This window comes from Protopterus annectens, chromosome 14.part0 (assembly GCF_019279795.1).
Source record: "Protopterus annectens isolate FY-2018-M chromosome 14.part0, PAN1.0, whole genome shotgun sequence".
Taxonomy (NCBI): domain Eukaryota; kingdom Metazoa; phylum Chordata; order Ceratodontiformes; family Protopteridae; genus Protopterus; species Protopterus annectens.
The window spans coordinates 465,278,627-465,300,750 of NC_056748.1; the positions used below are offsets into that span (position 1 = coordinate 465,278,627).

The 22,124-nt window shown below is 36.0% G+C and overlaps 1 protein-coding gene across 1 annotated transcript in view; it reads right to left on the reverse strand.

Moving 5' to 3' along the window:
- The window catches only part of LOC122788682 (vomeronasal type-2 receptor 26-like), a 152,992-nt gene that overhangs the window by 13,802 nt on the left and 117,066 nt on the right, over positions 1-22,124 (reverse strand). The window contains exons 6-7 of the mRNA XM_044055577.1: positions 9,106-9,948; positions 8,667-8,894 (exon numbers count right to left, since the gene is read on the reverse strand). Of these exons, the coding sequence (XP_043911512.1) occupies positions 8,667-8,894; positions 9,106-9,948 (1,071 nt within the window). The remainder of the gene's footprint in view (positions 1-8,666; positions 8,895-9,105; positions 9,949-22,124) is intronic.

A 22,124-nucleotide genomic window follows, 5' to 3' on the forward strand; every position in this document is an offset into this window, starting at 1 on the left:
CTAAGTGTTCGGGTTTGTAAGCTTTTGCTTACATGGGGTAGATAAATTAGTGATTGCTTTTTTAAGCATTTGCTGATTTAATATAGACCCAGGTAAAACAGAGTTTTCCGTATGTATATTAACTTCTCACGCAATTAACTATTTTCACCTGGCAAGCTGCCTCTTTGAAGTGCAGCATAATTACACTTTTATGACCCTTGAGTTTCTGACAATGAAGAAGCAATAAGTTATATTCTACACTTTAAATTCAAAGTCTACGCCATCTGTCATTCTCATTTTCTCCTTTGTTTTACAGAAAACAAAGTCACACATTCACAGACCACTGGAAACAAACACATTACAGATTAACTTGAACAAAAACATAGCTTGCAAATAATGCAACAATGTGAAATGAGAAATGAAAAATATATTGCATTTTAAAATCAGTTTCCTCTTCCATAGCACTGTAGCATTGACCAAATACAATACACAAACTATCATGAGCAGACGATAAATGGTTTAAAATGTAATTATTTAATCAAAAGTAAAATATACTGCATATGTTATACAAGGGTTAGCAACACTGTACCCCACCATAATCGTATAAGACACACTAACAATATAGTTGTTCAAATAATTACATTAATTTTTTTTCTACAAGTAAGAGCCATATTTGCTAGAAGTAGCTTGGCCTGCATTTATATTATCCCATATGCTTTCTTTCTTATGTTTTAGCTCACGTTAGTCATTGTTAGAATAAATGTCTAATATTTTGTACATAATTATCTTATTTGATACTAAATATTTGAATAGTTTGTGCAGACACCAAATGCAATTCGCCATATTTATACTTGTTCCATGCTATTTGAATATGTTAACTGATTATGTAATTTGTTTTGATATTAATATTGCAAAGCCATCGATATTCAATGTATGTCTATATTGAATACTTGGTCCAGGCCATACTCGAAAAGGGTCTTCTAATCAATATACAGTCCTGGTGAACTAACAGTAAAATATAATAAAATAAAATTACATGCCAAGGCATTTACCAGACATAACCCTTCTGTTTCTGACATCACAGAATTATGGAGAAATGGGAAGCACTTTATTTTCCACAAAAAACAAGTATATCCTCTTTCCCTAAAGTTGTACAATCTCCGATTAAAACAAGTTTAAAGGAGGGTTTGGACAGGAGAGTCCCTCTTATGAAAAAGGCTCACTCCCTGCAAAATATACTTTATGCATTTTATAGTTTCATATTATTGCCTACCCTGTATTATGTGTTTGAACTATAACCTTACTCCTACCCCCAAGTTTTCACCCTTTCTCTAACAATGCCACTATACAGAAAAAATATCTACATGCTAGTGGTGTTTTTTTTTGTTTATGTTTAACCAGCTGTAAAAATATATTTTCCTTATTGGTCAGTTTAGTGATAAAAGGTCAGTTTACAGTTTTGATGAATTGTTGCTCATTTTAATGATTTTTAGTTTATTTACAATATGCACATATATATGCGCCAAGTTTACACTGCAATGGGCACTATGCAGCCATTCATTGTGTGTGTGTGTGTGTGTGTGTGTGTGTGTGTGTGTGTGTGTGTTTGTGTGTATGTGTGTGTGCTTGCACATGTGTCTATATATATATATATATATATATATATATATATATATATGGGTCTACCTGAGATGGTCGACAAGCCATTTGATCGACTTTCATTTGGTCGACAATTCATTTGGTCGACAGGCAGATTTGCCCCCCTCCCCAATGTTGTGCGACCCTGGAGTTGATATATATAGTTAGAGGGTGTGTGGGGGGCAAAGCCCCCCACATAAAACTGCTTGTCGACCAAATGAACTGTCGACCAAATGAAAGTTGATCAAATGGCTTGTCGACCATGTGATAGGGATCCATATATATATATATATATATATATATATATATATATATATATATATATATAGACACATGCATACATACAATGTGAACACCCACTCACTTTAACTCTCCCTCCCTTTCTTACTCTAAATTCACTAACACCTCTGTATGTTAGTAGGCAGTAATGGACCAGCATCAAAAGAAGATCTCATTTTAATTATCCCATACTACTAATGTATGCCCTTCTACCTATTCAGCCAACACTTGCTATTTATTTTCCTTTCTAATGTCTTCCCATAACATTCTCATCTCTCAAATAATAAACTCTTTCTCTCTCCATAACCTTAACTTTCCCTCCTGTTCATTACTCCTCCTCATCGCATTCTGTTCCTCTGTTGATATCAGCAGCAGAAGACTCTATTATTTCCACCTCCAGATAATGTATTACTCTACTTGACATAGGCTTTCCACTTACTTTCAGTACATATCATATTATTGATTGCAATTTATCCTAGTAATAGTTCTGTAAAAGTATTTCAGTCTGTGTTTTTATCTGTTGTGGAGGTTTTCTTCACTTTTATATAACTACTTATCAGTTACTGTAAAATGTTTTGTGTGTTTTTGAATGGAGCCTTTCTCCCCAGCTCACTGTAAAATATTTAGTAGTTATGGGGCTTTTACCTACTTGTATATCATTATTCATCTATTTTTACTGAAAATGGGCCAGTGGCTAAGTTGGACTTTCCCAGTTATCAAAGAATGGACAAATAAACAAATAACATGGTGCTCACAGTAGTGTAAAATAGCAGACTGCGGCTACTATGTTTGTAGATACACTATATATGTGAAGAGATGACTCATATCATGCACACTGCTTAAAGTGTTGCAAGACTGCCATGCTGTGACTACTATGTTTACGTGAACTGCCTTGAAGATATAACTGCACAGCACACAGATAAAAATATCCAGTACAAATCCAGTGTCAAATAGCTCCTACATCACTTATATTTACCCCAAGACTACCCCATACTACTAATAGAAAGAGGCAGTTCCAAAATGCTTTATCCCATGCATGTCTCTCCTCAAATTATCTATGGTATGATCCCAGTTATTCTCATTAGGGGTAGTATATAATTATCGACCAAGGGATGGGTAAGGCCAACGTAATGTCAAATGGAATATGTTAATTCAAGCACCAAAAGGGAAATTGGCTAGACTTAAAAAGCCCCAAAATGGCACCTAGCCTACTACCTACCTAAATATATACATCTGAAGTTTCACAAACTTGGGGAGAAGGGGAAGTAAAACATAAGAATAACTTGCCTGTTCCCCTTTAGTCACAATTATGCAACATTAGAGGAATTAGGAGTACATGCAAAACCAATCTTCCATATCCAGTGGCACTGACACAATGAGAAAGTGAACACAGCTGTAATCATATGGGTATTGATACAACAGCTGCTGACATATGATAGATGGCCACAACAACCTCCTTTACAGGAGTCCTAAAACTAGTAAGATATACAGCAGTTAAAAGTGCAGATTTGTTTTCAAAAATGACCTTGCTCATAAAAACAAGACTAAGTTAAGTAAAGTAGTACAACTGGTAAGGACAATATTTATCAAAGTTTCCAGATCTAGCATACTCTCAAGGGGTGAAAACATTAATATGTCACTCTTTAATCCATCAGAAACTTGAAAGAGGAAACTGTGAATGTAACATGTTATCAATAAACATCAAAGTGAGCATGTAGCCAGTGGATATAGAGAATGTGCTTGCAAAATTTTGGGTTGAATTCACAATAAGAAAAGATTATCTTGATTTGCAGAGGGAGACTATTCGAGAGCTGGGGAGATGCTGAGTAATGAATCTGTCTCTCTGTCTTGTTTTGTTGCCATGCTGAAGCAGGTTTAGATCACTTGTTTGGGTATTTGAGTGACTATTTGTGAAGGTACAACAGGCCCTGGACAACCAGGTCCCTAATTGTTCAAAAGAGAAGACCTTTGTCTCCTCTGAGAGCATGTAAAACAAAGGAAAAGAGGGACACTGTTTCTAGCCTTTTCTGGTAGCTTACAGATTTTAAGCCTGTGAATCTTTTTGTAAGGAACATCTGGGGTCTTTGTCTTTTTTCCAATTTACTGTTCAACTCACCATGTAGAAATCTATTTGTAACACGTTTAGTTTATTAATTATGCTAGCATGGTGGATGGTGTCAAATGCCTTGATCCAGTCAAGATAAGCTGTGTGTATAGTATGACCTCTGTCAACCGATGGATAAGTGGGTTTGGCATAATGGTTGAGGTGTTTCCTTCATAGTCACAAGGTGCAGGGTTTAATTCTGTCCTCAGAAGTAGTCTATCTAATATAGTGAAGTGAGTCATGATGAGGCTTATCCAAATGATCCAAGGGGGCTACTTTTGCTAGATGTGGAACAATACTGTGGGGAGCTCTAGAACATGAAGCAGATGATTGCTTAACTTTTCAATGTCTTTTTTTCAATTTAAACAACAGTAGTAGTATATTGGGATCATCTAAACAGTAACTGATATATAAGTGTAGAGGGGAGAGTGGAATGAGTGAGACTGGCAATCTGAGGGGGATGGGAAGGTATGGAACTAGAAACAAACGGAGAAAGAGATTATTAAGCTTGGCTGTAAAACAGTTGGTCGTTACCAAAAAGCAGATGATGGGGACATTTTGTGGGAAAATAAAAAGGCTGACCTATATGGAAAAGTTTTGCAAAGAGAAGGTTGGAGAACAGCCAGTATTCTGATGATGTGCATTGTGATATTAGGATGGGGATTTCTGTAAATGTAATGACTTTGAGATGTTACAAGTGACTGCAAGTGATTTTGATCTAAGGCAAAGAGACTAAGATAATGGCTAAAACTAACATAAGTTAAAAGTAAAAAAGCAGTAGATATATGGATTAAGCTGAATGTGGACAAAAATGAAGATGGATATGGGATAGCTAACTGGTGAAGGAAGGCCTAATTGCTTAGAATATACAGGATAAAAAACTTTGTAAATTCGACTGACTTGCTGAAAAAAATTGATACTGAATATATTAGAAGGTTAAAGGACAATTTCTGAAGAGATATGAGAGGCAGAAGGAAAATTAGGGGATGGTGTCAGTGTAGAAAATGCACGTGCCAATATTATATAGATAGTACAAATGGCAAACTTAAAAGGAAAGGACTAATGGCACTAATAGAGAATGAAATTTACTGTTGTTGATGTGGAGAGGGGTATGCAGATAATATACATAAATGGTAGGGATGTTCAGCAGAATAATAGGATTTCAGTTGAAGGTATCATGCAGTTGTGTTTATCTGGAGTTGATGGTAATTTATTATTTGGGAAAATGGATATTGCTCATTTTTGGAAACAGACAGGGCTGGACAGGAGGAAAAAGCACATATTTAATAGAGCCCAGAAAACATTAAGAAATGAATAGAGACACTATAATTTTGACGGTAATGGGATAAGATTAAAAAAATGTGGGGAAATTTATTAGCTATTATAGTATAATTTAACTTAAAAAATGGTGAGTGTTAGTATGATAAGCAAAGATAGGTTTATGTTTGTTTGGGGGGTTATGAAAGGGGTGTAACGGAAAGATGCATGTGCACTTTACACTTACATGACTATTCTGTATTGTAATTCTGTTTATGGTTGCTATAAGAGATTATGGTAAAATTCTGGATAAAAGATTTTAAATAGATATGGAACTGCATGAGTTTATTAAGATTAAGGAGAAATTTCCTCTTCTGAATCTTGTCGTATTCTTTGAAATGGCAACAGCATCATTTGATGAAGAATTTCTAGTGCTTACTGCTTATCCTGACCTTTCAAAAGTCATTGATACTATAATAATTACATAAATAACTAACACATTAAATGCTTTAAATGCCAATCCATAGTTTAACTAATTTATTCCAGTGGAGCTCTTGAGGTCTATGCTCTGATTTCCAATGTTTGCATTGTGAGTTTTTTTGGCAAAATCAAGCTATGTCATCATATTTCAAGCACATGTTCTCATCTTTGAAGCAATAAGGATACTGAAAAAGTATAAATGGTAAACTGTTAGAACAAACAAATCTTTACAGTGGTAATGCTCAATAGATTGTAGGTCTTAAAAGTCATGACAAACACAGTAAATATTAATGTTGTCATAATTTGTAAAGAGTTTCTAATATGTCAGTTACCACTCAAGCTACACACATGCTGTCAGCAACATTTAATTTGTATATCTGTGAACTTTCATATGAGGCCCAGCAGTTTTGTTTCTGTAACTTGTTTGTTGAGGTATTTAGAGAAATATGAACATTATTACAAATAATTAAATACTGTGTGATCAGCAATTAATATCTTTTTACTGGCACAAGACAGAGGCCAAATAGTGCAGTTGTCTTGCTGAAACATCATGTACGTTTTAAGATGAAATCTTTCAATAGCTTGTATGAAGTATATTTTTAGAATTTTTAATGCAAATATGAGCAAATGTATTGCGGGCAGATGAAATGGCACTATAAGCAGACTCTGAAAAGGACCTTCAAATTCAAATGATAGGAGACTGGAATGCAAAACTGAAGGCACATGGGATGAAACTGAGTCCAGTCAAGACGGTGATCACAGGAGCAAATGGCACACACCAGAAAAAAACGAAAATTGAGATAAAATGGAAATTAGTGAAACAGGTTAACGGCTTCAGGTATCTGAGAAGTGTGCTTGAGAAGGGGAGTCTAAGGTGGTCAAAGTGAAAATCGGAAATGCTTTAGTAAAGTGTCAAAAACAGTCTGGGGTAGTGCATGATAGAAGAATGCCAAAGAAGCTGAAAAGTAAGGCGCGTAAAACAATGATGCAGCCATTGATGCTGTAGGATATAGAAACCTGAGCACTGAAGACAGAACATCTTAAGGAAGCTTAAGCTAATGGAGATGAAGTGCCTGAGATGAGTAGTAGGATGTACTTTGATGGGCAGATGAAGAAACAAGGACATCAGAGCAGAAGCCAAACTAACACCAGTTATAGAAAAGGTCATGTGCAAGAGATAATGTTGGTGTAGGAAACCAGATAGTGCTCTGGCAAAAAACATTTGGGAGAACAAGGTGAACCACCAACAAAGGCACATGTAGTGTACAGAGTCTACAGGGAAAGCAAACAAGGCAAGGGGATACAAGGATATCAGCCAAGAGATGGAGGTACTGCCAAAGAAGGTAGGAAGCTTTATGTAAATCAACAGAGGTGAGAACATTTGATATAACACCACTTCCCCATGTTAACAGAATGAGAAAAAGGAGCTTGTTGATGATGATAATGCAGTAGTAAAGACTGCAGCTTATTATCAGTACATGCCGTATCATGATACTTGGCAAAAATGGCACATTGTTAGAAAGTAAATGGTCAAATCATGAAAACAGTACTGCTATGTTATTTTTTATGAAAATTTCATCATTATTGGAAACATTTAAATACACTTCATGCTATTTTTTATGTGTTTGAACCATATTCAATAAAGCAATTAATATAACATTCCATACAATTCTCATAAATCCAATGCTTTTATTTTTAACACAGGCATAATACAAGTGTGTTCATTTAATCTTGGTAAAATGCAGGCATTATATGTTAATGCCACTCCAATTCTTTCCTTTCCAGAGCCAGTTCCCACACACCATTCCTATTTTGCTTGTCAGCTTCGTCCAAAATCCTAAACTTAAAGCCTCTGTACTTGTCACAATTTAATGTGTGTCTGTAAAGTGCATTGTTTTGATTTTTGGTTTTAATTGAGTTTAAATGCTTGCAAATTCTCTTTGTAAAGGCTCTTTCTGTTTTCTCAATGTAGTAACTATCACATTGGGTACATATGCCAATGTAGACTACCCCCGATGTGTTATTGTTCCCATCCCCAAGTCTCAAACTCATGTCCAGTGATGTTAAATATAACTGGTTCTGTTCTAAAATATAAGGGCAGATATTATACATCCCACACTTTCTGGTGCCTTTATTAAGATAATCTGAACCAAATTTTGCCAGGTGATCAAACAAAATTTCAAATTGTGGCCTATTTTGTTCACAAATAATGGCTTGTTTCATACTATAGTACATATCTCATTGTAAATTCTGCATGGACACAGATTCAAACAAACGCACATATAGAAAAAGCTGCATGACCACTGGTATATAATATTTTTCCTGCCTGTTCAAATTGATCTCACTCATTCTAGGAGACCCTCATTTCTATAAAAACTAAATATATTTAGCGCAGTAATCACAGCCTCCCTACCACAATTGCATCAGGTAATATTGTGAGTCCTTGAGGTATGAAGCATAAAACTTTGATTACAAAAGTAAAACCATAAAGTCCAAACCTTACTGTTACAATTTTAAAACACTGTTGTAGGAAGGCAAGACCTCTAAACTTCATCCTGTTGGGGGTTACAGCCAATACCATATCCAAACTAGCTATACATACTAAGTATGGGATCCCTGTTTCTTGGAGTAATGGGATGATCCACCATGCTGCAGCCTAGTGTGTAATCTATGTTCCCTTACCACATTCTCTTTTATAATCTCCAGCATTTTAAGATCATGATTGTGGTCCCTGGAATTATAAACAGGATCAATTATGTATTTATACAAATAATCCAAACATTTTGATTATTTAAACAAGTCCTCTGTAGTAAGCGTGCATATTTAGACAAATGACCTACTTTCTTTATTCATTTATGTAATGATTCTAATTGTGTATTGCTGAGTCATCAGTCGAAATGGAATTGAAGTCTACACATTATACGCTGACCTTATTATTTTCTTCATGCCATATGATAGCACTTGTGTTGACTGTGATTTCTTTCATGTTTGTAGCCTGTTGGTCAACCTTTCCAACCTTTTTAAGCCTGAAGATGTCTGCTGTTGGTATTTGTACATTAACAATATCATAACTCATTAGGGCATCACCAGTTACATCAAAACGGACTTCATCTCCAGATTTAGTATAGAAATCAACATTCTTTACATAATGGAGCACCTGTTAAATTTAGACATTAAGGACACATATATAAAGTTATATTTAAAATATATGCCTGTTTATTTAAATAATATGTATATATGTAGTTTTGCCATTGAAATCAGTATGCAACATTAATATCACGAAGAAATAACACTGATGCACATTTTGCAGAAAATGTCCATATTTCCATCATGTTTAACTTTTATATTTTGTGGAAAATATAAGTTACCTGCCATGGCTGAATGTTCTTAGTATCAGGACAGGATCCATTAGTGAAGGGTCCATAGCCAGGTCTGCATATAAGAAGATTATGTATGGCATGTGCAAATGCATATACTGCAATATATGCTTGGAAGGTATAACTCATATCATTCAGTTCAAATAAATTTATATCAAATTCTTTCACACTTTCTTTTCCTGAGCAGTAAAACATTTCCTGATTCAATCCTTCAGAGTATTTTGCTTCAGAATTATTTTTCATTTCCATGGCACATTTGAAATATTCTTTCCAAAATGTTCTTATAAATATGTCACTTGGATAAGCAGAAGGTTTTACACCAAAAAGGAACTCCTTAAAACCAGATATATCAGTAGCAGTGGGCGTTAATCCTAAAGTACCATTTATCAGAGTCCATGTCTCTTTAGTGAAAAACCCTGGAGTTATTGTACAAAATGCACTCAGAATTATTGTTTTTCCAGTTGCATTGTTTTCAAAAAGAGCATCCAGAGCGGCTTTTGCATATACATCACCACTATTAATGATGATAATATTCACAGAGGATAGCTTAACTAAGTCTACCATCTTTTGAAAATTTTCTCTGGAGTATTGTGGATAAATTTTTTCTATAAAAGCAACACAAGCTCCAGATTTCTCAATCTCTGTTTTGAGGTTCTGAGTACTTGTTTGACCTAAATCATTTCCTGATGTTAGAATTCCTATCCACTTCCAACCAAAGTAGTTAATCAGTTGGGCCAAAGCATAATCTTGATATACAGTGCCAGAAATGGTGCGAAGGAAGGAGGGAAATTCCAGTTTGTTACTTAATACAGGATGAGCTGCCCCATGGCTGATCTAAAATAAATGAGACATAGGAAAGTAAACTGGAAATATACAACTAATAATTAACTGATATATCAAATTCTAAATGTTTTACTATGACATCTAAATTATCAAAATAAATACATTATTCCCAAAGTATAAAATTTCATATCAGAAGAAGGAATACATTATAACTAAAACTACTCTCAAATATCTAAGTTACATACACAAAACAAAAAAACTACTTTTACCCTTCAGTCTACTTATTTAATTACACTATTTCCTACCTACATGGATCCACAACTATGAGAAAGGGGAAAGTACTATTCCAGAAAATTCTTCCCCCTCCCCATCTGTAGAAGATGCGTTTAAGTAACTTAAAGCATTCCCCAGTCAGAAACACTAAAATCAAGAAACTCACATAGAAAAACAAACCAAAACATCTTTATCAGCCACTGTAATTTAAAACTGTCCAAACATCAAACAAAAGAAACCACTGAAAATAACATCCAGTTAGTGGAAATGGATTCTGTGTTAACTGTTTCAGCTAAAGTAGTCCCAAAAAAAGTTCACTCAAGAAAACTGCAAGCTCCAAAACACAATGCTGTATTCATTTGACCACTGTACTAGACTTGGTAAACATAACTTACTACTCAGTTTTATAACTAAAGAAAAAAACTATGATTTTTACACAAATGTAATAGTCCAAATAGGAGGGAAGTAGAACCCAGGATTAGAATTTAATAATTTCTCTTTAATACTATCTGATTAGCAGGTACTCCTTGCAGATTGTTTTACTATTTTGCAAAATATGACCAGCAAGTTGTTGTTGTGTCTTTCGGCTTTTCCCGATTAGGGGTCGCCACAGTGGAACTCCAGTCAGCTAATGATTGGCAGTAGATTTTTTACGTGCTGAGTTGCTGGCCCTGACGCACAACCTTCAACGAAGGTATGCCCATTCATGCATGTCTCCACACAGAAGACGCTCTAGCTGAGAATCGAACAGGACAATGTCTTACTGTGAGACGACAACGCTACCACAGCACCACCACCGCAGTAAAATATGACCAGCAAGTAAAAATGCTAAAAAGTGTTGCCTTATCATCACCTATCAGCATATTGTTCAAACTCTGATGCTGAAGAAAACAAAAGAACATTCCCTGCTGTTTTCAATAGGTGCTGTGAGATCTTTTACATCCATGTGAGCTATGAGCTTCTCAAGCAGATGGGACCTTGGTTTAACATCTCAGCCAAAGGACAATACGTTGAGGAGTACAGCACCCCTCTTATACTGCAATGCAGAGTCAGCATCCATCTACCTGCTGCAGGAATAGAACTCACAGCATTCTGACCAAAGGCAGGTAGGCTACTGTTATATTGATCTATTCTTGGTTGACATTTGCAAAAATCCTCCCTCAGCATTGTTCTCCACAATTAGCATTATTGTTATATGTAGAAGAGCTTATTTTTTTTTTTTATACAGAAAAAGAGCTTCTGTTTATTGAAAAACTTCTTCCTGGCAGTAGAGATCAACATATTTCTGAAATCAGTCTGTAGGAACCACTACATCAAGACGGTTCCTTGTCTTGAAACTAAACAGAACATGAAAAAAGGGAGGGAACAGTCTCACAAAATAAGAAACAGATAACATTGATACATTTGACAAAGGCTGTGTCATCTTCTTAAATCTTTTAGTTCTATAAATGACAAAGACAAACATTACATAGCAGACCTATATAGTTGAATAAATGACTGCAGAATAAAAAGTAGCAACCTGTAGATGTCAAAGTGAAAGACTGCCGAATAAAAAGCAACATATGCTTGCTGATGTCAGAGAAAGTGAAAGACTTATAAGTTATAAATCAGAGTTTTCTGTTATTTTATAATTTTAAGGGCTAGATTACTGGATTTTGTGTTGTCTCTGCCTTTTGTACAGTCTAAGTGTAAGTTATTGAATAATGTTGGGTCTGACATGGTTTCCTATGCTAACCACAAGACCCCTCTCAAAATGTTGTAGGGTACAGAGGTACCTTCTGTAATCTGTGTTATTCAGCCTCTTAGTTTTCTACAGTAAGTATCTTGAGCTGCATCATGTAGCTTTTATTTAGGCTGTAGAATGCAACACTCTATTCTACTATAACAACTAGACAATGAAAGGAGGGAGTGTATCAGCATGGTCTTTGAGGAATAATTTGTATTTACACTAATTAGAAGGCCTGCAGGCAAAATCCCTGGTCAAAGTTTAGTTGCATGGAATGAAGAAATTACAGCGCTCAGAATAGACTCAAACATACATCCTCCTGTTCACCACTGTGGTCTGCTAGAGCTCTAAGTTTTCAAAGCAAATAAGGAAAGGCCAAGGTGCTGGGACATGTACTTGTATATATGTGAAAAGGACAAAGAAGATGAGAGACAGTACACACATTTTTTTATGTGAAAGTCTTGTATGATTAACGGAGAGATGATGCTCCTACAACTTGTGCACTCCTCACCTTCTTCAGTAACTTAGTGGAAGACCTGACAGAAATGTAATCAGGATAGCCTGTATTCTAGTTGAAGCATGCAATTATGTTATACTGTGCTCCAGGGCTTGACCAGGGTGTTTATCTTCAAGACTCATAATCTGTATAGCAAACTTATCAAGGTTCTGGTTCAAGCAATATTTCGATGTATTCCTAGCTTTCCCTCTTTTTCTAATTGCTTTGATGAGTGATTTTGGAGGGAGGTATTCACTCTTAGATTCACTTCACTTGCAGTACTGTGTTGATAGACTTGTTTGTTTTCATTTGTCTTCCTTTGTGAGCCATGTATGTTTGAGGGAGAGAAGCTCTGTCACCTTTGCCCGTTCTCAGCTGTTTCCAGATCAGCTGTAGTTATGATCCACAAGGCTTTACTCTGAGTTCCCATTGAGGCCAGCACTTCCTTATTGCTATGCTCCTTGACCAGAGCCTTTCATTCAAAGTTTCTGATGTAGCAGCTCATTTAAGTTGTAGCTCAGGGAGCTCATTGCTAAACCTTCTACTTTTCCCTCTCTGCCTGGCTACCTCATATACTGTGTTAGGAAGAGGCTAGATAAATGTGGTATATAGTGTTATAATGACCTCTAGCAATCTTACTGCGAGTACCTTTTAGTATGATGTGTACTTCAGAGTAAGCTTTTCTGACGTTTGCTGCAATACATTGATCAAAGGCTAATTTATTGTCCTCAGTAATTCATAGACATGTTGTATAATTGTCATCGCATGTGTTTTTCCATTATTGTTGTAATCAAATTATATAACTTTTATTTCCAAGATTATTTGAGAATAATACATTTAGTGACATTTCTTTAAGGATGGTCCTGTTTCTGCAGCAAGTATTCTTTTCATTCTGATGATCATGAAGCATATTTATGTCCTTAGAGCCATATATTCCCCATTTTGTCATTGTTACAATACCTCACAAACCACAATTTTCTTCTGCTACATCTGAAAGAAGTAAACCAAGCTGTAGTGGTCTCTTTACTGAGCACTGAGAAACCCATTGAGCACCTCAACATGCTTGGCTAAATAACCTGTTATTTTGGACTTATGTGTTCTTGTCTTCAGCCAATTATTTACCCATTTTACAATATATGTGATCACTCCCTTTAATAAGTGTGAATGGTAAGATTTTGATAAAAATCCTAGTGATCTGGGATAATTAAGAAATGGAAGTAGGATTGTAAAGTGATAACAATCCACAAACAGTTCTTTGTTACTGAATATATTTATAGATAGTGTTAAAAAAATGCAGCTGGGAACAAAACAAACACTTTTTTGCCATGAAGAAAGCTTTGCATTATGTAGAGACTTTTTGCATAGATGTCAAAAATGGGTAGCTACTTTGTGGAGTATATGGCATAGAAAGGGTGAACAGGAGATAGACCTGAACATTACGTGTGCCGCCAGAGTCAAGCCATGAATGTTTGTATCCAAATACTTTTTCTTCTAATAATCAGTGTTCTAGTAAGAATGATATAAAGGTGACTGTTGCACAAGGAGTTTCAAGATGATTTAGTGACAAAGTTTATCCCCTCATTTCCACTTTTATTGTTATTGCTAATTAACTCCAAACTCCAGTTAGAATGTTCATAACTTTATTAGTCCATCAGAATTCTACCTTATGTGGACCTCCTGTACTCATGCTTTCTGGCCCCATGGCCTCTTCCTTTAGGTCATGTCTCTTTTCAGCATTTGAATTTTGACTTTTGATTACGCTTATGTCTGATATCCACCCTTCCAGCTTTTTTTCCACTGGCCCATTTCTGTTTGCTGGTTTCATGGCAAAACAACTTACTGGGAGGCAGCATCCTTCACATGTTAATTTTATGTTAGTTGCCTGACCTTGTAGGTGAGGCTGGCCAGGTTTTCCTTGCTATACTTTCCTAATGATGTTCCTTTAGCTTCTACCTAGCATTTGTTTTTTCCTGCTTCCACTCCCATCTCCAGATGCAGATATGGAAGACTACTTTCTCCTGGACAGTGATAACAGGATGTAGATAAGGTCATAAAAAGGGCTTCAAAGGAACAACATTTCCAGGCTAATAACATCAGCAGTTACTCTGTTCACAGGGGAAATGCAGTAGTAATATGACATTGTTTCAAACTCTCTTTGATGGCAACCCTTTTCAGATAGGAAAAACTATTAAAGTAGAACAAACCAAGAAACCAAAATCCAACCATTAAAAAACAATGAATATGAATCACGGATACTCCGTTATACTCGACAAAGGTGCCAAAACGTGGTATAAACTAAAAGTTTTTAATTAAGTGTACAATTTTAAGAATCCACTTTTCGTCGGGTAAAAATTCACTCGACTTCTTCAGATAAAACAAGCAAACTGATAACCATCTCCATAGTCAAGTGCCTTAATATAAATTACATTCAAACCACATGGATTAATTACATCTTAAAGCCACAATTACAACCAGTTAGGAACATATACATTTAAATTCACTTATCATCTTAAAATGAATAAAAATAAATATAAATAAAAATGACTCAAAAAAATGTCCCAAAAAATATATATATATATTACAAGACCAAAAAAAGCCTAAAATAAGCAAATAACTCAATATTTACATAATTATACAACTAACAATTTAATATAGCACAAACTGTTGTTTATTTATATAACTATTACCTCTAAGTCAGCGAAGATCATACTACTCGCATAACTACCTGACCTATCTAAAACATGCATAAAACATATATATATGTTAAACCTAAGTATATCCAGCAGACATTTATTACCTAATCAAATTTTTCAATCTAAGAATACACATTATGGAACTCATTTCGTTAATACCCGGGAAATAACAGGCATTAGTTCTCAATTGCCATAATAGTTCACATCTTTCTAATTTTAACGACTCAGGTCCACCTCTAGCATCCTTCTTGAGTTGTTGTAACACCCTAAATTTAAACTGGTGTCCCATATTTTCTGAAGTATGCCTGGCTAATGCATTTTCTAGTTTGTTTTTGTTTATACAATATATGTGTTCATTCAGTCTTTCACTCAGTTTTCTATCGGTTTTACCGACATAGAAAGCTTGACATATTGAACATGTAGCCAGATAAACTACATGTTTAGTAGTACAATCAAACCTACCAGGTGTTATATATTGTTTATTCCTTATCGTAAACTTAGAACCTGTGTCTATATATTTACATACCCAGCACATATTACATTTATACATTCCATTCCTATTGTTTACTGGACTTACTTTAGTCTCTAAAATTGACTTTAAATTATTACCACGCCTAAACACTATTTTGGGTGGCATCGGAAATAATGACCTAAAGTGGCCATCCCTCATCAAAATTTCCCAATTCTTTGTAATGATATTCATTATGTCATAGGAATCCACGTTAAATGTACTAATGAAACTATAAGGGCTATACTGTTGTTTAACCACCCTCTTATGCAATGTAACTTTAAAACTGCTACCCAATATTGGTGAAAATATACCAGAAAGTCGTTTAGACTGGACTTCTTCTATTATTTCACTCAAGAGGTGCTCAGGGTAACCCCTTCGCATGAAAAAAGAATAAAGTAACATACATTCATCCATGAAGTCCAAATCTCTTGATGTCATCCTTGCAGCTCTTACTAGCTGACCCTTCACTACTGATTTCTTCTGATGTGAAGGGTGACAGCTAGAAAATTCCAAGAACACATTGGAATAGGTATCCTTACGGAAGATTTTTGAAATATAGACCTTGTTAGTATAATCCTTACTAAGGTCTACATCCAAGTATGCAATTCTATCCTTACTATAATTGGACGTGAACTTCAAAAAATCTGTACTAGAGTTAAACATTACTAACATTTGTTCTAATTCAGCTAACATGCCCTTAAATAAGATGAAAATATCATCCAAAAAATGCGTATAAAACACAATTTGGTCTTTATAGGCAACATTAGTCAGTACAAATTCCCTCTCCCAGAAGGCCATTACAAGGTTAGCCAAACTGGCACCGCAATGGGAACCCATTGGCACTCCAACCTTTTGATGGTATATTCCAGTATTAAAGAGGACATAATTATAAGATAGAACTATATCAATTAGTTCTCCAACTAGATTAATCTCAGAGAGGGGTGCCCCTAAATGTCTTAAAATAATGGATACCCATTCAATACCCTCATTATGAGGGATGGATGAATATAAATCTTTTACATCAATCGTAGCCATAAGCTGGTCCTTGTCAAACTTGAGTTTGTTTATACTCTCAAGAAATGACCAAGAATCCTTCGAGATCTGTTTTCACCAGCTACATACTTTTTTAGAATGCTGTCAACAACTTTTGCACATGTGTAAGTGATACTACCCCTCTAAGAACATAAAAAGCCTAAACAATAGGTGATTTTATGTCAGTTCAAAAAAAAAAAGAAAAAGAAAAAAGAAGTCTGAGTGATCAAATATGCACCTGCACTGATGTCATTTTCCAATATCATTTTCCCCCAAATCAGTCATCAGGAACATCTGGAATTCCATGCTGTTTTTCATGTTGAGTAATAATTCAACACAAGCCTGCTTTTCCCACACATTATCAATCACATCTTCAGCATCCCCATTCCAGCAACTCCAAGGACTCAAGTAACATGTTAGTCTTTCCCACCTTTCTGGTACACTGAACTGCTTAGTTGGTGGTTTAGACAACACACCATTTCATGACCCTTATAATGATGGATGGACTGCAGTATTCTTTAAACAGCACATATTGCATTAAATTAAAGACAATGCATTAATCCCTCTCACTTTTATAATGCACTAAATTGTTTTTCTAGAGGTTTTAGCATATCCCACTACAGTATTTCTTAAATTGCTCAACATACACCAAGTGTAAGGTAATATGCTATTATCTATTTACAGCTCTCATGCACCAAACTGCCTTGCTAGTGATTTTGACCCCATGCTACTGCTTCATGACCACAATAAAGCAAAATGGACAAAAGTGGTCTTTAAATCACTCACAGTGCAAGGTAATTTCTTAGGTCCTCACCCCTTTGCCATGCAATAAATTATTTTTCCCAGAAATTTTCAACCTATCCAATTGCTTCATAAGCAATATAAAGCTGGCCAGAATGTTGCATTCCATAAATGACACAAAGCACACTAACTGGGGCATGTGTTTTACACTGCAGACATTAGGTGATCATTATAACTCGGTGTACACCTCTTAACTGTTCCTCATTATCGTAAGGTTTATTTTTAGTCTTAAAAATGCTGTGTTCTCTTTTAGTTCTTGAATTGATGGCAGTTCATTGACAGTTGAATTTCATTTTCTTAAAGTTCTCAGAATGGCAAGTTTTCTGCAGTGTGTTTTTTCCTTTAGCGTTATGGTTTCACTCTGAGGTGAACTTATGATGACTGATTTGTATGTGCAGTGCAGACAGGACTGCAGTTCAGCTTTCCAGTTATGTGCATTTGGGCACCATCTTGTTGTCTCCCGACTGTTGGTGGAGAACACTCAAATATAATTGTTGCACCAAGCTCCTGCCATACTCTCATATTTTTATTATCTGTGCCTCCTGCATTCTTGCTCAAATAAAAAGTATGTCAAATTATTGAACACTTTTCCATCATTCATGAAGCTAAAGTGGGAGAAAAATTTCTACTATTACCAAGGTAGATTGGTAGGAGTCAGTCACATTTAAGGTGCTGGGTCAAAAGGACAAAGGTTGGTTCCATTTCTTTTCTTCAGGTATTAATGAGTCCCCAGGATTGTGCAGGTGTCTTGTTGAAGTTATCCTCTTGAAGGTTCCTAGTCTCAAGCTTCTGTGGGAGCAAGCAATGAGCTGACCCAAAGCAATCTAATCCAAGATAAAATCAAATAGAACACTCAGGAGCCCTTTTAGTAGTTTTCAGTTCTTTTATTAGACTAGGCAGATGAACACTGTCTGATCCATACGACTTTATTTGGTCTGTATTTATACCAATCAAATTGTGGGCGTTTTTGGGAAAAGGCCAAGCCTCCAAGGCATGTCCATGAGTAGGGAAGGGCCAGGGGTTAGCATCCAATGAACTTCCTGCTGCTTATGGTTTAAAGTTATTGGCACCAAAGGTCTTAGAAAATTTTTAGCTGAAAAAAAAAATCAGTTTTGTCCAGTCTGCTTTATGTAGTCATCTAGAAGGACTGAGAAACAGTCTTGTAAAGTGTATGAAAGATCAGTACCTCTTTCTAAAGTAAATCCCTTAAATCAAATCTGGGTTGTGTTAACCAGATATTGATAATCTTTAACCTTGGATCCATTCATTAATATTTTCCCTTCCATCCAGTAAAAATCTTCCCATTAAGAATGAGAGGTTAAGTCCAGCACGATTGAGTGAAGATGTATGTGTGGTTATTAGACTAACAACGTTAACATTGTCTACTAATGGCTTTAAAATGCAAGTTAGGCTCTGTAAAGTTACAATAACTGAAGTTATAAACATAGTTCACAAAAATGTGGTATTTCCCATGTTTGTGAGTGTTTGGATCAGGAGATGACTCTCCGGGCTATCTTCTGCATGCTGCATGGTATGTAGTATTCTAAAAACTATTCCTCTGCCTTTGCTTCCTCAACTATATTTCCCCTCTGAGTCATTTCTTTAACTGTTTTGTTTTTTCAATTGTATCACTAGCTTATTAGATTATATCACTATTGCAATTGTTTATTTAGTGAGGCTACCACCCCCTAATTAGAAAGATATTAGCATCTTGTTCTTATGTCATGTATTCTACGTCCAACACTTAAAATCTGTAATATCATGGACTTAGATCTTATTTACTGTATTTGCTGTATTGTTGTCCTTTTCACTCAATTCAATTGTATAACTTTTTTTATTTCACTTGATTACAGTTGTACTTACTGTTTTACTATGTAACTTGGAGCTTTTCTCCCTGGACCTCCACTGAAAACAGGCCTGCTTGGGCTCAGTCAGACACTCCTAGTAAACAAATGTACAATACAAATAAATAAATAAATAAACTACAAGTGCCCAGATTGGGTGCTGAGTGTTACAGCTCAGCACTACTGACTACTTCATGAAGAAAGATGAAAGAGAAAGTGAAGTCAGGCTTAGAAAAGCATTGGAGCAGTGTGTGTGTGTGTGTGTGTGTGTGTGTGTGTGTGTGTGTGTGTGTGTGTGTGTGTGTGTGTGTGTGTGTGTGTGTGTAAGTGAGCAGGGACAACTATGGCAAGTAATGTAACACTGTCTTCATCCAAGAAGCCTTAGGACATTCCATCCCCATCGTAGCCTGGCATTCTTAAGTTGATATAATTAGCTTGATAAAGAAGTTAAATCTTGAAATGGAGGCATTCCAGCAATACTTGGCAAGTGGAAGAGACTAAGTATGCAGCTTCAGATTTTAGTGCCAGAACTAGTAACTTGAAATGTTCAACATCAGCTGTGGAGCTCTATTTACAGAAAAAAAACAGGAAGTCAGGTTCTATTTCTTTTAAACTGTATGCAACAGCTGTACAAATGGATTGATGAAGAACTGGAGGAATTGAATAATATATGAATATTCAGACTTTAAACATGATTTAATCTCGTTCCTCCAGGCATAGGTTCAAACCACCATAAAATTCACTGTTGGTTAAAAACAGAATGTAAAACATGCCCATAAGTTACTAGTACCTCACTCTCATGTAGTATTGAAGCCATGATCTGCAATTATCCTGCAACCCAGAGCTGTTGGACATGCTCCATGTAAAGAAATCCCAATCCCTCCAAGCCACACACTCTAGGGACCTAAACCTTGTTACCACAATAGACAGAACATGCTGGAGGGATAGATTCCTGCCCCAGAGACTTCCCATATTCTGGAACAAATTACCTATCTATATCAAACAAAGCTCCTCATTAGCACTCTTCATGAAAAATCTTGATGATTGGGTGGGAGATAGGAAATTCACCCCGGGGATCACTTCTGTGGCTCTGCTTGACAGGGGCACAGGAAAATAATTTTCTTGGGTGGCAAAAGCCAGGGTACCGTTTGGCTAAGCTTATATAGGTCCAAAGGCGAATAGCCTAGTACCTACCTATAAACCTATAATTTAACATTTTGCAATTTTTGGATGTACCCCTGCTCATGAAATCATGTTGTGAAATTCCTGTTTTTGTGTATGTATTATACTATAAAATGCCTGTTTATTGGTTATAACAGTTGAGGAGATATTTTTCCTGGTGCCTTGCTGGAAATGGGTTATGCCATTTTGAAATTTCACAGTCAAGAAATGTATATAATAACAATGTTTAGTACTTTGTACGTAGTGGTGACTTATTGTTAGATTTATTTTATACTGTTTAGTAATTAGTTGTTTTTTGGGGGGAGTTTAACTTGCTATTCAAGTGTCTTACAGTAGGTGACACCCAAAAAATAGGAATGCAGCTTGAGTTAAATGACCCCAAAGAAAATAGCAGCATACAACAACACACAGAACTTCAGGGATCTTAAACAATGTAGAAGAAAAACTGCTTCTGTTCAGCTCAGTTCGTAGAATCAAAATACTTTATTTGGTAAGCGCTTTCATTGGAATGACTCTCACTTCTTCAGACCATTCAATAAAATACATTTAAAAACACTACATTTATATAGGGAACCTTAATTGGTATCAGTCAAATCATGAATACACCTTTTTCCAGTCTTAAAGTAATAAGCACACCCTAATATATTCTTATTGAAACATATAAATCCCCTTTCTAAGTGCATTTATAGAAAGAAAAGGACATGTTTGAAACATACATATGTTTATGATCCCTGACGTTCTGTGTGTTGTCTTACAGTTGGCTCCATTTTAGCCTGTTACTTAATATCTGACATAGATGGTCATCCTTGATGAGGACTCTGGTTTAGAGTCATCCTTTCCTTAACTCAGAATTTAGCATCATTTACCAGAAGTTCCTTTGCTGAGGTGCAGATGAAAGCAAATTAAGATGCACTTGGTGATGTCACACTTTTATTTCATAAATATGCCTGTCCCCATACCAACCACTTTTTGTTGCTGCTTGCAGTGTTTGGGAGTCAGTCTTTGTCATCACTGGCAAATGTTCCTGTGTTTGGTTGCTTTTTTCTTTTATGATTTTGGTGAGTTTAGAAACTCATCCATATCTTGAATTAGTAGGTGGACGGAGGCTCTGTGATGGATTTGTGAGAAGGATCATCTCTAGGGTCATAAAATCATAGGATCATAGGAAGTTACTAGGCTATTGGCCCTGAGGCCCTTACATGCCTAGCCAAGAATTTAGCCCATGTTCCAAAAGTCAGCACCCTATGCAACTGTCCAGCAGGGACATAGGTGGAATCCCAGGGGTGCATTTTCTGTTCCCCATCCAGTTATCCAGGTTGCGCTTAAAAAGGTTTAATGAGGTACTCGTGAAGAGGGAGTCTATTCCACAAAAGGGGGAGTCTCTGGGACACACATCTGTCCTGCCAACAAGTCGATGTCACAGACCAGGTTGAGGTCTCTTTTGCGGGTTACTCGAGTGGAGCTTGACTTGCGGATATGCAGCAGACCCATCAAGGTGGGGTCAGAGATGTCACCTCTGAGGACTCTGTAGGAGACTGAGTAGAGGGACAGGGCTTTTAGCCTATCTGTGTAGGGTAGATGTTTGAGGCCCTCTATTCTCTGGATGAGGAATCTCTGTGGTCTCTCCAGCTGCTGCATGTGCTTTGTGGGGTACATGCCGAAAGGTGCA